The sequence below is a fragment of the Myxine glutinosa genome, chromosome 13 (genome assembly GCF_964187855.1).
Source record: "Myxine glutinosa chromosome 13, kmMyxGlut1.1, whole genome shotgun sequence".
NCBI lineage: Eukaryota > Metazoa > Chordata > Myxini > Myxiniformes > Myxinidae > Myxine > Myxine glutinosa.
This window is the reverse complement of record NC_136273.1, coordinates 7,346,188-7,359,959: the sequence shown is the minus strand read 5'-3', so window position 1 is coordinate 7,359,959 and position 13,772 is coordinate 7,346,188. Positions and strand designations below refer to the sequence as shown.

At 44.5% G+C, this 13,772-nt stretch overlaps 1 protein-coding gene across 3 annotated transcripts in view; it reads left to right on the top strand.

Annotated features, from left to right (window-relative positions):
* COG3 (component of oligomeric golgi complex 3) overlaps nt 1-13,772 on the top strand; it is an 83,403-nt gene that overhangs the window by 49,231 nt on the left and 20,400 nt on the right. For all 3 annotated transcript variants that reach the window (XM_078766975.1, XM_078766976.1, XM_068133693.2), the window contains 7 exons: nt 472-563; nt 724-863; nt 3,410-3,570; nt 6,430-6,532; nt 6,711-6,823; nt 7,012-7,101; nt 7,527-7,647. In XM_078766975.1, the coding sequence (XP_078623101.1) occupies nt 472-563; nt 724-863; nt 3,410-3,570; nt 6,430-6,532; nt 6,711-6,823; nt 7,012-7,101; nt 7,527-7,647 (820 nt within the window). The remainder of the gene's footprint in view (nt 1-471; nt 564-723; nt 864-3,409; nt 3,571-6,429; nt 6,533-6,710; nt 6,824-7,011; nt 7,102-7,526; nt 7,648-13,772) is intronic.

Genomic DNA, 13,772 nt, shown 5'->3' with positions numbered 1-13,772 from the left:
AGGTTGAAGACACGGAGAAAAATAGAGCTGTAGGTACAAGAGAAGGCTGGATGAACGAAACGTTTAGGAGTGAAGAGGTTTTGGGAAATAAATAGCATCAGGAAAAGTAAGAGAGATTTTGATGATGTTGAGGAAGAAGAAGAATGAATGGGTTATTGACAGAGTAGTGAGAGCAAGGCATTGTTAAATACGCATGGCCATGATGTATAGGAGCACAGCCACACCTCAGAAGTGATCCAACAAACGGATTGAATGTTTGAATCCTGGTCCAATATGCATTCATTACAAGATGCTGCTTTAAAAATGGTGGTGAGTTTGAAATATCGCTCACCTTGCCTTCCGTGTGTGCACACTTTATAAATGGTGGTCAGTCTAATATATCGCTTGTCTTGCCATCGGTGTGTGCGCACTTTATAAATGGTGGTCAGTCTAATATATCGCTTGTCTTGCCATCGGTGTGTGCACACGCAGGTTCGTGGCGGATGTGCATTCTTGGTGCACGTGTGTCAGGATGAGCACAGATTGTTCCGCGAGTTTTTTTCACGCCCCTCACCCAAACTTGAGTGAGTGCTCCTGCAGAATGTTTTCCATTGAGAACCATGAATGAGGAAGTGCTTGTTTGAAGTTGTTTGCAATTTTGGATCTACTTAACAGAGATCTTCATATTTGATAAATGCTCGATTCACAATTCGTCTCTGTGCATCCTGGGATTGTGACGTGCAGTGAAATGCTGGAGAAGTTGTGCCTGACAATTTATGAAGTACTTCGCCCAATTGTCATTCACCTGGCTCACCTGGAGACGCTCTCAGAACTTTGCTCTATTCTCAAGAATGAGATGCTGGAAGCCCATGTCCTAAACAATCGTGAGTACGCTCTCATCGGTGCATGGTTTATTGCAGTCGATGCTTGAATGCATATCACATGATCGGCAGCAAAGTGGAGAAAGTTTCATTTTCACTTGAGGAAGTTGACCCCTGGGCCCCATCCACTTAGTCTAAGCCCTGCTCCACATAAAGGCCCACCTAAACCATGCCCCTGAGGAGGATGCCACGCCAATTGGATCGCTCAGGCGACCAAACCAATCTGTACCACTGAAGGTCCAGCTGTACCACTCTGGGTTTCATTGCAGTTGTAAAAGTGAGCGCAGATGAGTCGTCACGTACAGCTACATTCCCATAACGCTTCCGTGTTTTCCTGTTTGTTGACCTGTAGTCACCTTGTTTCTCTCGACAGATTCCACATTGCAATCTGCAATCACTGGACATGCTGCAAGTGCAGAAAACTATATATGGTAACTTGGGTCAGTAGACAGGAAGTTCGTTTGGTATAGGGCTTTGGTGCAGCATAAATGGGCCTCTGGAGATGTCCATCCATAGTCACCATCCATGGTCTGATCGACCCTTTGGTTTGGATTTTTGTTGATACAGTCACGTGAAAAAGTAAGTACACCCCATGTTTAGTTTTGACTTTTTCAACATATTTCAACATACAGCTATTTGATCTTCATTTCAACAATATTGATAGATAAAGGTGATATAATGTAACAAATATCAATATCATGAAACATTTACATTTTCTAGTCCATTGTATAATTTAAATAAACATAAATGCGCAAATTTCGCATGTGGAAAAAGTAAGTACACCCTTGGCTCTAATAGGGGGTATTGCCCCCTTTGGCAGAAACAACCTCAAGTAGGCGTTTCTTATAACTGTCTACCAGTCTCTGACATCGACTGGGAGAAATATTTTCCCACTCCTCCATGCAGAATTCTTTCAGCTGTGCGATGTTTGAGGTGTTTCTTGCATGCACAGCTTGTTTCAAATCCCCTCAACATCTCGATGGGATTTAGATCCAGGCTTTGATGTGGCCATTCCAGAATCCTCCATTTCTTTCTTTTCAGCCATTCCTTGGTGGATTTACTGGTATGTTTAGGGTCATTGTCATGTTGCAAGGTCCACCTTCGGTTGAGCTTCAACTTCCCGACAGATGGCCTCACATTATCCTCAAGCACCCTCTGGTACAATGAAGAATTCATAGTGGATTCTATGATGGTGAGCTGCCCAGGCCCTGATGCAGCAAAGCTGCCCCAAACCATAATATTTCCACCACCATGCTTTACAATTGGTATCGGGTTCTTGTGGTCAAATGCTGTCTTTGGTTTTCGCCAAACATGTCTTCTGGTACTTTGGCCAAATAGCTCTACCTTTGACTCATCTGTCCAGAGAACATTATTCCAGAAGTGCTGGTCTTTGCCTGGGTGTTCATTGGCAAACTTTAGTCTTGCCCTGATGTTCTTTCTGGACAGCAAAGGATTCCTCCTGGCACACCTCCCATGTAGATCAAATTTGTGCAGCCTCTTTCTAATGGTAGACTCGTGCACTTTGACATCAACAGTGGCAAGAGCTACCTGTAGGTCCCGTGATGACATTCTGGGGTTCTTAGGGATTCTGGGGTTCTTAGGTTCGGGCTGAACTTGCTGGGGCGGCCAGGCCTGAACAAGTTAGCAGATGTTTGGAATCTTCTCCACTTGTAGATGATCTTCCGGAGAGTCGAATGATTGATTTCAAATTGTTTGGAGATCTTTTTACATCCCTTCCCAGACTCGTAGGCATCTATAACCTTCTTTCTGAAGGCCTCAGAGAGCTCTTTTGATCTAGGCATGGTGACGCCGCACACTTCAACAACAAAGAGCAAACCAAACGAAATGTCTGAGGTTTAAATAAGACAGGTTCCTCCAAGATCCTCTCTAACGATGTTCTAATCATTTGCACCTGAGCTGGTGCACCTGATTCTAATTTTAGGTATTTGAAGTAGTGATAAATGTAGGGGTGTACTTACTTTTTCCACATGCGAAATTTGCATTTATGTTTATTTAAATTATACAATGGACTACAAAATGTAAATGTTTCATGATATTTGTTATATTATATCACCTTTATCTATCAATATTGTTGAAATGAAGATCAAATAGCTGTATGTTGGAATATGTTGAAAAAGTCAAAACATTACATGGGGTGTACTTACTTTTTCACGTGACTGTAATCGTGTATGATAACATGGTGCAATGTTTACATTATATCCTGTGTGGAGGTATCCAACTGGCATTACACCAATTTCATCGTTTGAAATATTTCAAACAACAGCATGACATTCCGCACTAAAATTGTTCTGAACTTGAGGCCTTGGAGTCGGATTGCCCTTGCTGAACTTGTCTGCTGATGGACTAAATGGATTTTTTTTCTGTTGCCATTTCTTTATATCTCCCACATGATTTTCTATGCATTATTACATTGTGGCTCGGGGTTAGGATGGGGGAAGAGGGAAAATCCCCCACAAAGTTGACATTGTGGAAGGTTAATCTAATTTGGCTCTTCTGTGGAAAATGCTGTGCCGTTGTCTTGTGTGCAGCTGATCAGCTCGCTGCTTTTGCAACGGTCGTTAAGCAGGTGCTTGAGGACGTGCAGGAGCGGTTAGTCTATCGTACACACATCTACATCCGCACAGAGATCCTGGGCTACCGCCCTGCCCCAGGGGACCTTGCCTACCCTGACAAGTTGGAGATGATGGAAGTAGGTCCACTTGCATATCGATTTTAGGCAATGGATGCCGTTGCCCAATGTTGGTTTCCTGTCATTGCTAAATGGTAACCTTGGTTTCTTCTCACCCCAACTAAGCTTTACTTTTCCAGTCAACATTGTTCTAATTGTACAATACACTAGTGGAGGCTTTGAGTAAGTTGTTGATGCTCAAAACATCCATATATTTAAACTTTTGAATGAGCCTAAAAATTGTGTACAGCAGTGTACCTCTAGTGTCATTAAAATAGCAAAATAAAGTAACAAAGATAATGGGGGGGATGTGCTGTATGTGAGATGATGACCTGCCGGTGCAGCAATGTGGAAAGCACTCCCCACACCACGAATGGTCTAGTGCTTGATTGACAAACTCCTACCGAGTGAAGCACAATATCCGCTGCTGTCTTTCTAACCCAAATATGAACACCATTTGTAGTTTGCACCACCAACAACAAAACCAATCTACACGTACCACAGTGAATAAGAATGAGATCAAAATGTGGGGGCGGAGGGTATTGGAGGTGGTGAATAAGCTAGAAAGAAGCTCAAACACAGCAATAACAGGAAGGGGGAGGGGGGGGGGGCTGGGAATGAAACAAAAATGAAAAAGTGAAGGAGAGGAATAAGGGAGAAACCGTGGAAATGAAGGGGAAACCGGGAATGAAACAAAAATGAAAAAGAGAAGGAGAGGAATAAGGGAGAAACCGTGGAAATGAAGGGGAAACCGGGAATGAAACAAAAATAAAAAAGAGAAGGAGAGGAATAAGGGAGAAACCGTGGAAATGAAGGGGGAACCGGGAATGAAACAAAAATGAAAAAGAGAAGGAGAGGAATAAGGGAGAAACCGTGGAAATGAAGGGGAAACCGGGAATGAAACAAAAATGAAAAAGAGAGGGAGAAGGGAGAAAACATGGAAATGAAGGGGAAACCGGGAATGGAACAAAAATGAAAAAGTGAAGGAGAGGAATAAGGGAGAAAACCATGGAAATGAAGGGGAAACTGGGAATGAAACAAAAATGAAAAAGAGAGGGAGAAGGGAGAAAACATGGAAATGAAGGGGAAACCGGGAATGGAACAAAAATGAAAAAGTGAAGGAGAGGAATAAGGGAGAAAACCATGGAAATGAAGGGGAAACTGGGAATGAAACAAAAATGAAAAAGAGGGAGAAGGGAGAAAACCATGAAAACGAAGGGGAAACCGGGAATGAAACAAAAATGAAAAAGAGAGGGAGAAGGGAGAAAACATGGAAATGAAGGGGAAACCGGGAATGGAACAAAAATGAAAAAGGGAAGGAGAGGAATAAGGGAGAAAACCATGGAAATGACGGGGAAACTGGGAATGAAACAAAAATGAAAAAGAGAGGGAGAAGGGAGAAAACCATGAAAACGAAGGGGAAACCGGGAATGAAACAAAAATGAAAAAGTGAAGGAGAGGAATAAGGGAGAAAACCATGGAAACAAAGGGGAAACCGGGAATGAAACAAAAATAAAAAAGAGAGGGAGAAGGGAGAAAACATGGAAATGAAGGGGAAACCGTGAATCGAACAAAAATGAGAAAGTGAAAGAAAGGAATAAGGGAGAAAACCATGGAAATGGAGGGGAAACTGGGAATGAAACAAAAATATAAAGTGAAGGAGAGGAATAAGGGAGAAAACCATGGAAACGAAGGGGAGACCGGGAATGAAACAAAAATGAAAAAGAGAGGGAGAAGGGAGAAAACCATGGAAATGAAGGGGAAACTGGGAATGAAACAAAAATGAAAAAGTGAAGGAGAGGAATAAGGGAGAAAACCATGGAAACGAAGGGGAGACCGGGAATGAAACAAAAATGAAAAAGAGAGGGAGAAGGGAGAAAACATGGAAATGAAGGGGAAACCGGGAATCGAACAAAAATGAAAAAGTGAAGGAGAGGAATAAGGGAGAAAACCATGGAAATGAAGGGGAAACTGGGAATCGAACAAAAATGAGAAAGTGAAGGAAAGGAATAAGGGAGAAAACCATGAAAATGAAGGGGAAACCGGGAATGAAACAAAAATATAAAGTGAAGGAGAGGAATAAGGGAGAAAACCATGGAAACGAAGGGGAGACCGGGAATGAAACAAAAATGAAAAAGAGAGGGAGAAGGGAGAAAACATGGAAATGAAGGGGAAACTGGGAATGAAACAAAAATGAAAAAGTGAAGGAGAGGAATAAGGGAGAAAACCATGAAAACGAAGGGGAAACCGGGAATGAAACAAAAATAAAAAGTGAAGGAGAGGAATAAGGGAGAAAACCATGGAAATGAATGGGAAAACGGGAATGAAACAAAAATAAAAAAGAGAAGGACAGGGAGAAGAGAGAATACATGGAAATGAAGGGGAAACCGGGAATGGGACAAAAATGAAAAAAGTGAAGGAGAGGGAGAAGGGAGAAAACCATGGAAACGAAGGAGGAGGTTAATGAGGGTAGAAAAGATCATGGTTATGGATGGGGGTATGGACCTGAGGTGATGGTGATGAACAGCCATCCTGAAGCCCTGGGAGGAAGATTGGGATTGAATAGATTGGGGATGTTTGTTCCACAGGTGAGAGAAAAGAGGAACAAATGAGTGAAGGTCGGCAGTGAGTCTGGATTTGGGGAGCTTCACCAGTAGGCGGTTACCGGTAGAGAGGGTTACTTTTAAGGCAAGACTACAGTAATAGATCATGGTTGGGATGTTGGATGAAATCCAGATGAACCTTTTTTTTGTTTTTCAACCATACCTGTTGAACGTCACAAAAATGAATTTGCAGAAGCGTTTGTGCCATGTTTGCCTTAAAGCGATGAGCCGTTGGACCCCTACCTTGGTAAACCTTTCATATTTTTTCGTCCTTTAGAAAATCGCTGAGAGCTTGAGAGAGGAAGAGAAACAACGACATGTGCGACCCCAAGAAGGGAGCTTTTTGGACGTCAAGCTGGAGGACTTGTCTGCAAATGCAGGTTTGTTTTTGTTCGTTCTGTCTTAATTTCACGTCATGCTCGGTGATGCTGGAGGAATATTTGAGCAAGTTTTTATTTTATTTTAATCAATTTAGTTGGAAATGGCAAAAAGAACAATGAAAATGTAACCCTTCCAAGCAAATATCACACCTATATTCCATGTTTGCGTATTTGGTAGGACCACCTACTTGGATACCAGCTCCGGTCTCCCCTGCTGTTCTGCATGCAATGTGGTATCCTACAGCTCGTCGGACACTTGTCTGCCTGTCCAAACTGTACCGCTGCACTGAGGTTTCTGTTTAATTCACTCCAATTCTTTATTTATTTATTTTTTGCTTTCCTTCATTGTTATCACTCATCTAAAAATATGTCTAAATACCCCCATTTAAATGCTATAGTGTACACCCGTTTCATAATTTTTTCTCCTCAATATCTTCATCTTTTCTGGTGTCCCCCACTTTCATGTCGTACCTTGCCAGAAGCCTGTATTCCAGGGTCTGTCCCAGGAGGCACTGGCTGCCTGTATGCAGTCCCTCCTTGCTGCGAGTGATGCCATCAGCAAAAATAAGGTGTGTACAGGTAATTACAGAAAGAATTAAAAACTAGTCTTGCTGGTCAAGGCTAGTGTCAATCTGTGTCGGTGGACAGGTAGAACGACAGATGAAATCAACAGAACATTGGTTTGTGGTTGGCATTCCTCAATCGACATCCTGTTGATTTCATCCATTGTATCGACAGAAATAGGTTGGCTGCAATGACGGGTGAAGAACCCGATTGTTCTACCAGGTCCAGTGAGGCAGCAGAATTTTCAATTGGTCAACGGTGAAATTAATTTGATAAAATGTTTTCTCCCATAAGTGCACGATTGGTGGGTTGCTTTTACTTCGCACATTGGTATTGTTGATGAGTTTGTAACAATGCATTTGAACATTAATGTCGTTTTTCTTTATAACTTTGAGCTTTCGTAATTGAGACAAGTGTTTCGTGCTGATAGACTTCCACAGATGGACAGCTTTTTCTTATAAAGCACCTGCTGATCTTAAGGGAGCAAATTGCTGCTTTCCACGCCGACTTCACCATCAGAGAGATCTCCGTAGACCTGAAGAAGACCAAAGGTAATGTGTTGTATATCCATATCCATCGGTTATGTTCACTGATCCATGAGTTTGCTCTGAAGACCCTACCTTGACATCGCTACCTAATGTCTCCAATGCACTCCATGTTAATGACCATAAGAGCTGTAAACTATGCCCCCTCCTGGCTTTTTTTACTATTTTCTCATATTTTATAGCTGCAATTTATAAAATAAAACTCTACTCGTTTTTATAACTTTTCTATTTCTACTTTTATTTCTGCCTTTCCTTCTTTATTCCTGCAGTAATGGATGTGCTTGACTTCCAGCAATTCCAGGTCATGGAATCCATCATTGCTTCTGACATTAAATCCTTCCTCTTCTCCATTGGCCTGACCTCTGATCTTCAATTTGGATTCAGACCAGGTCACTCTACTCTGGACATGCTGCTTCTGCTGTCTTAACAATGGATGGAGGTCCTCAATGCCAAACAGGAAATCAGAGGTGTCTCCTTCGACATATCACGTGCCTTTGATACGGTCTGGCACTCTGCCCTGTACACCAAACTCTCCTCCTATGGTATCCATGGAAACCTCCACACATGGCTCGCCAACTTCCTCTCCGGTCGCAATCAACGTGTGGCCCTGAATGGAATTCTCTCATCTCCCTTTCCTGTCCAGGATGGAGTTCCTCAAGGCAGTGTTCTTGGCCCTGTGCTTTTTCTGTTCTTTATTAATGATCTCTCCTGTGAAATGCTGTGAAGAGAAACAGGTTGAGATGGTTTGGTCATGTGTTGAGGAAGGATGAAAGTGACTCGTTGAGAAGAGTGATGGAAATGAATGTAGAAGGAAGTAGAGGACGGGGAAGACCGAGAAAGACTTGGCTGAAGATGGTGGAAGAAGAAATGCGGGTAAGGGGGTTAACAAGGAGAGATGCAGAAAATAGGGCAAAATGGAGAAGATTGTCATGGGGACCGCAAGGCTAACCCCCGCTCTAGCAGGGAAAATGGCCTTAAAATGCATGTTGTTGTTGTTTTGTTTGTATTAATGATCTCTCCGACTCACTGGAAAATCCTCTCTATCTCTTTGCTGATGACTCCAATCTCTGCCGCTCCATATCTCCACCCTCAGATCGGCAGTCTGCAGCCTCCTCACTCTCTGCAGACCTGGACAAAATCACAAACTGCTCAAACAAGTGGAACATGTCTTTCAATCCTGACAAATCTCACACTCTCACTTTGTCTCTCCGAAAAGACCGTCTGGACAACCCTCAATCTACTTTCTCAACAATCCCCTTGAACAATTTCTGTCACTCAAGCTTTTGTGTCTCGTTATCTGCCATGATCTTTCCTGGGAAAACCACATTTCCAAGCTGGCCTCCAAAGCCAGTCGCCGACTGCGCATCCTCCGTCGTGCAAAGTCCTTTCTGGGCACTTCTGAGCTCCTCACCACATCCAAAGCTTTCATCCGCAGCTTGATGGAATACTGCTATCCCCTCTGGGCTGGTGCGCAGGCAGGTTGGTTGAGCTTTCTGTCTTCTACCGACTCCTCTCTGGCCTTGCCCCACCAACTCTGTCTGTGCTCTGTCCCCCAAATATTCCTACAGTTCGCACAAGATCTGCCAGCAACCCTCTCCTGGTGAAACTACCAAAATCAAGACTCCCTGCTCACCTTCACGCTTTCATTCCTCTTTTCTCCTGCCCCTGGAACAAACTCCCTCACACTCTTCAATCCTGCTCCTCCCTCCAGGTCTTTAAATCAGTTGTTCACCACCATCTCTTATCTTCCCCCATCCAAAACCTTGATCTTTTCTATCCCTGTTCATTTCACCCGAGATCCACTTTTTTGAAATACCGACTTCTTTCCTTGAAGTCCAAGCAGTGTCCATGTGTTTTATACCTCTCCCAACCCCCCTCCCCATTCCCATGCCTCCTCTGCCCAAACCCTCTCCCTCCCACAGATCTCCTGATGTCCCTGTTCTCTCTACTGTTGTACTCATGTGCTTCCCTCTCTCTCCCCATCTTGTCTCCCGCTCCCTTTATTATATGTTTTTTTCTGTGTCCGTTTTTTTTGTTTTTGTGATTAGTGTTAGCTCTTACACGAGCTTCGATCTTGTATACAAACCCCCCACCCCCCCCAAAAAAAAAACTGAGGAGGGAGAAGAGGCTGCAGCGGCCTGCCTTTCTGAAGGATGATGAATGTCACGGCAGAGGGTGGAGTAATCTTAATTTTGATTGATCCCCCCTCCCCCTCCCTTTCACAAACTTCCTGCGCTACCCCCCATTCTCTTAAAAAAACAATTAGATTGGCTGTCTTCTTGTTCCCTCCTAAGTTGGTTGAGACCACCTCATCCAATCATTTCACTCCTCAATGAGCCTTGACTTGGTATAAAACGACAAAAAAAAAACAACCTGAATCCTTTATGGATAACTTTTTGTGGTGTGGTGTCTTTATGATGTTTCCTTGATTGTGATTTAATTTTGTTTGGAATCTGCAAACTAAGAAACCTTTTATTTCTTCGTTGCTTTTCTATTTAAGTAACTAACAACATCATTGTTTTTTCACTTTGTAAAATTGTCAAGGTTTGGGTTTATTGGGAGCCTTGTGATGAGGACACTTGCATCCCAGAGAGATAGCATGTTTATATATAACTGTGAGAAATAGTAGAAACTCCACAGTACGAGCAGGGCGTCTCATTTGCATTGAATAAATAATCGGGAGATTAAATCAGACGCAGACGTAGCTTCAAGACTTAGATCTTTAATTTGACAAGCTTTCGACCAACAAAAGTCTTCTTCTGAGTCGGTCCCAAGTTCAACGGAAGTGAACCGTTTCCGTTGAACTTGGGGCCGACTCAGAAGAAGACCTTTGTTGGTCGAAAGCTTGTCAAATTAAAGATCGAAGTCCTGAAGCTACGTCCGCGTCTGATTTAATCTCCCGATTATTTATTTATATTTATATGTATATATATATATATATATATATATATATATATATATATATATATATATATATATATATATATATATATATATATATATATATATATATATATATATATATATATATTGTTGCGGATATGGGATTTGCATCCATCCATATCCGCTTGTAAATATTCCCCTATTTCCTCAATACTTCCCAACTATCCCCAATCCCCCATTCCCTAGTCCCATTTTCTGTAAACAACACTCTGTAGACCCGACCTCCCCCTATTTCCCCCATTAAATGTCATGCCCAGGTTCACCGCATCTCATGTAAGACAACTATAGGACATCTTGCTAGTTATTCTTAGTCTATGTCAGTTAAGGACTCGTTTCCATTAATTCTGACCCTTCGTTGCACCAGAATGTGATTGTATGGCACCGTTAGGAAGTTTAGGACCTCCCAATACCTCCCCGCAGCTCTTCCTCATGGTTCAGCAACAACAACAACAACAACAGTAACGGCAGCGGCGTGCACAGGGAGTGCGCGTCCTCACTCCGGCTTGGTTGGTAGGGGGTTTTGGGAGGGCACGAGGCCTTCCCAACGAGCCGCCATCGAACATGTGCTCGACGGGGTTACCAAATAGGGGCTCCCTGTCAGCTCCTCGTCAAGGGCGGAGCCCGGTAACCCCCGCACCCAATGGAAGCGGCGGACCGGCCCCAGGGGGGCGGAGCCAACCAGCCGAGGGCGTGTCACTCCCCGCTGAGCATGCGCAGGAAGAGGGAGGTGACGTCAGATGCGCGCTGAGCTTGGAGCAAGCAAGACGTACCCTCCGAGCGCTGAGGCCTCCCCGCATCCTCTGGACTGGACCGTGCTTTATCCTGTCCCCGAGCCAAGGTGCACCTTGTGCTATCGACTGCCTGTCCCTTCCTGCCATCAATCCCTGTGTAAGTCAGCCTTGTTCCGTTTGTCTGTGGTCTGTCTGGGCTAAGATAAGACTGTAATTAAGTGCCCATCTCTTCTGTGTCTTTACCTCACTACCTTGTAATCTACCCCCTTTTCTCCACCACTGTAATTATACCCTCCTCCGGAGGTCTTGAGAACTGTACCCCTTGCGTCGTTTCATCTATCCCAGTCGTTGTGTCCTTTCCATCATTGATTTAGCATAGCGCGATTTGGTCAACGTCTGGGTGGAATCGGGGTCTAGTCGGGGAATAACTGTTCGGTCGCGGTCATACCAACCGCTCGGTCAAAATAACATCTAAACCGCGTCCGTAACAATTGGTGTCGAGGAGTGAGATTCGAGGCCCGAACCAATTTTTTTTTAAAACATCTAGAAAAAAATTTGGTCAAAATTATAAAGTCACCGAAATTTGATTTGTTTTACAAAAAAAACCCCGAATTTTGAAAGTCGCGCTATGGCAGATCAAGACGGCTGGGTTCCGGTAGAGGAGAGTGAGGCAGGGTCGATCCAGGACCAAATTGAGGGACATGAGGAGAGCGAAGCAGTGAGGGCGGCAGGTTCGCAAAATGGCGTCCTCGCGCACGAGGTTACGGGTGCGCAAAATGGTGCCTCGCAGATGGCTACGGCGGCCGCGCCCGCTGCACAAGTGGGAGGGATTGACATGCAGGCCCTCATTGCACAGCTACAGGCAGCTGTACAGATGAGTATGGGGAGCCAAATTGAGCGACTGGGTGAGCGATTGGAGGGCCAAATGGGGGTAATGAGGGACGAAGCGAGGGGTACCGGTGAGGGATTAGACAAGAAATTTGAGGGATTAGACAAGAAATTTGAGGGATTAGACAAGAAATTTGAGGGATTAGACAAGAAATTTGAGGCGTTAGACAATGGGATAGAAGGGGTGAAACATGGGTTAATGGGGGTAGAAAACAGAATGGCCGCTCAAGAGAATCAAATGGAAGGGATGAAAAAGGGGTTAGAGGGGTTAGAAACTAGTATGGAAGGCAAATTGAGGGACATGAGGGACCAAGCGGAAAGGGAAGTTAAACAAATGGGGCAGCAGATAGAGGGGGTCAGAATGGGGGTAGAAACTAAATTGGATGCTCACAGGGAGGAAATGGAGCAGATGAGGGTGGCATCTGGGCAGGAGATGCAAGTGATGGGAGGAGAGATCAGAAGAGGTGTGAGTGAGGAGGTCGGAGGAGTGCGCGAGGAGGTGAGGCACTGTAAGGAGCGCATGGAGAAGGAGGTGAGAAAGGGGACTGTAAAATTGCCAGGTGGTATAGAGGAGTTGACGCTGGGAGTAGAACAACTGACAGTAGGACAAAAGGAGTTGGGGGACCAGGTAAAGAAGAACACAGCGGTAATAGAGGGTTTAAAATCGACACAGAAGGAGATGAAAAAGGACGTAGGGGTAATTAAAAAAGAGTGTCAGACGGTACATGAGGACCTGACAAGGAAAATGAACAAGGTGGTAGAGGTGATGGAGGTTAAAGAGCGGGAGGTGCGGGAGCACATAGAAAAAAATAAGGTGGAGTTAGAGGAAGAACTTAAGGGGGCGCACGAGGAGATGAAGGAGGTGAAGCAGAAATTAGACGAAGTGGAAGAAGGGGTGAGCGAAATTAAGAAGCGACGGAGAGAGGATAAGAAAGAAATCAAAGAGGAAGTGAAAGAATTGGTCCAAAGTCTGTGTTCGGATCGTGATGATGTGCTCATTAACCGGATGAGGGATTCGCAGGTGACGGAGGAGAAGCGAAGAGAAAGAGGACCCGGTGTAAGTGGTGACCAATATGGTCGTGCGTATGATGCGCCAAGTGATTTAATAAGCTTGGGGGTCGAGATGGACCCGGGTGTTGTTCGTGAGAGGCCTTTGGTGAAGTGTGCGACAGGTCTGGTGTGCGAAAAAGGAGGTGTGCGAGAAAGTCCGACTCTGGGGTGCATGAGGAAAGAGTGCGCTGTCAAAAGTAAGGAAGAATGCACACCTGTGGTGAGTGTTACAGAGGGTGTAATGGGAGAGTGTGCGCAAGAGTGTGCACGAGAAAGGTGTGTAACGGACGGGTGCATGAGGAAAGAGTGCGCTGTCGAGAGTAAGGGTGAGTGCGCTGTCAAGAGTGGAGGTGAGAGTAGTAAGAGTGACACGGAGCGTGAGTTGGTTGTGACAGGTGAGAAAGGAAGCACACCTGGAATGGTAGAGCGTGTGTGGGAATGCACGCTGGAATTGGTAGTGAGGCACGTGGTTGGGTGTGCGAGTGAGAGCACACCTGTGATCGTCACAGAGGAGGTGAC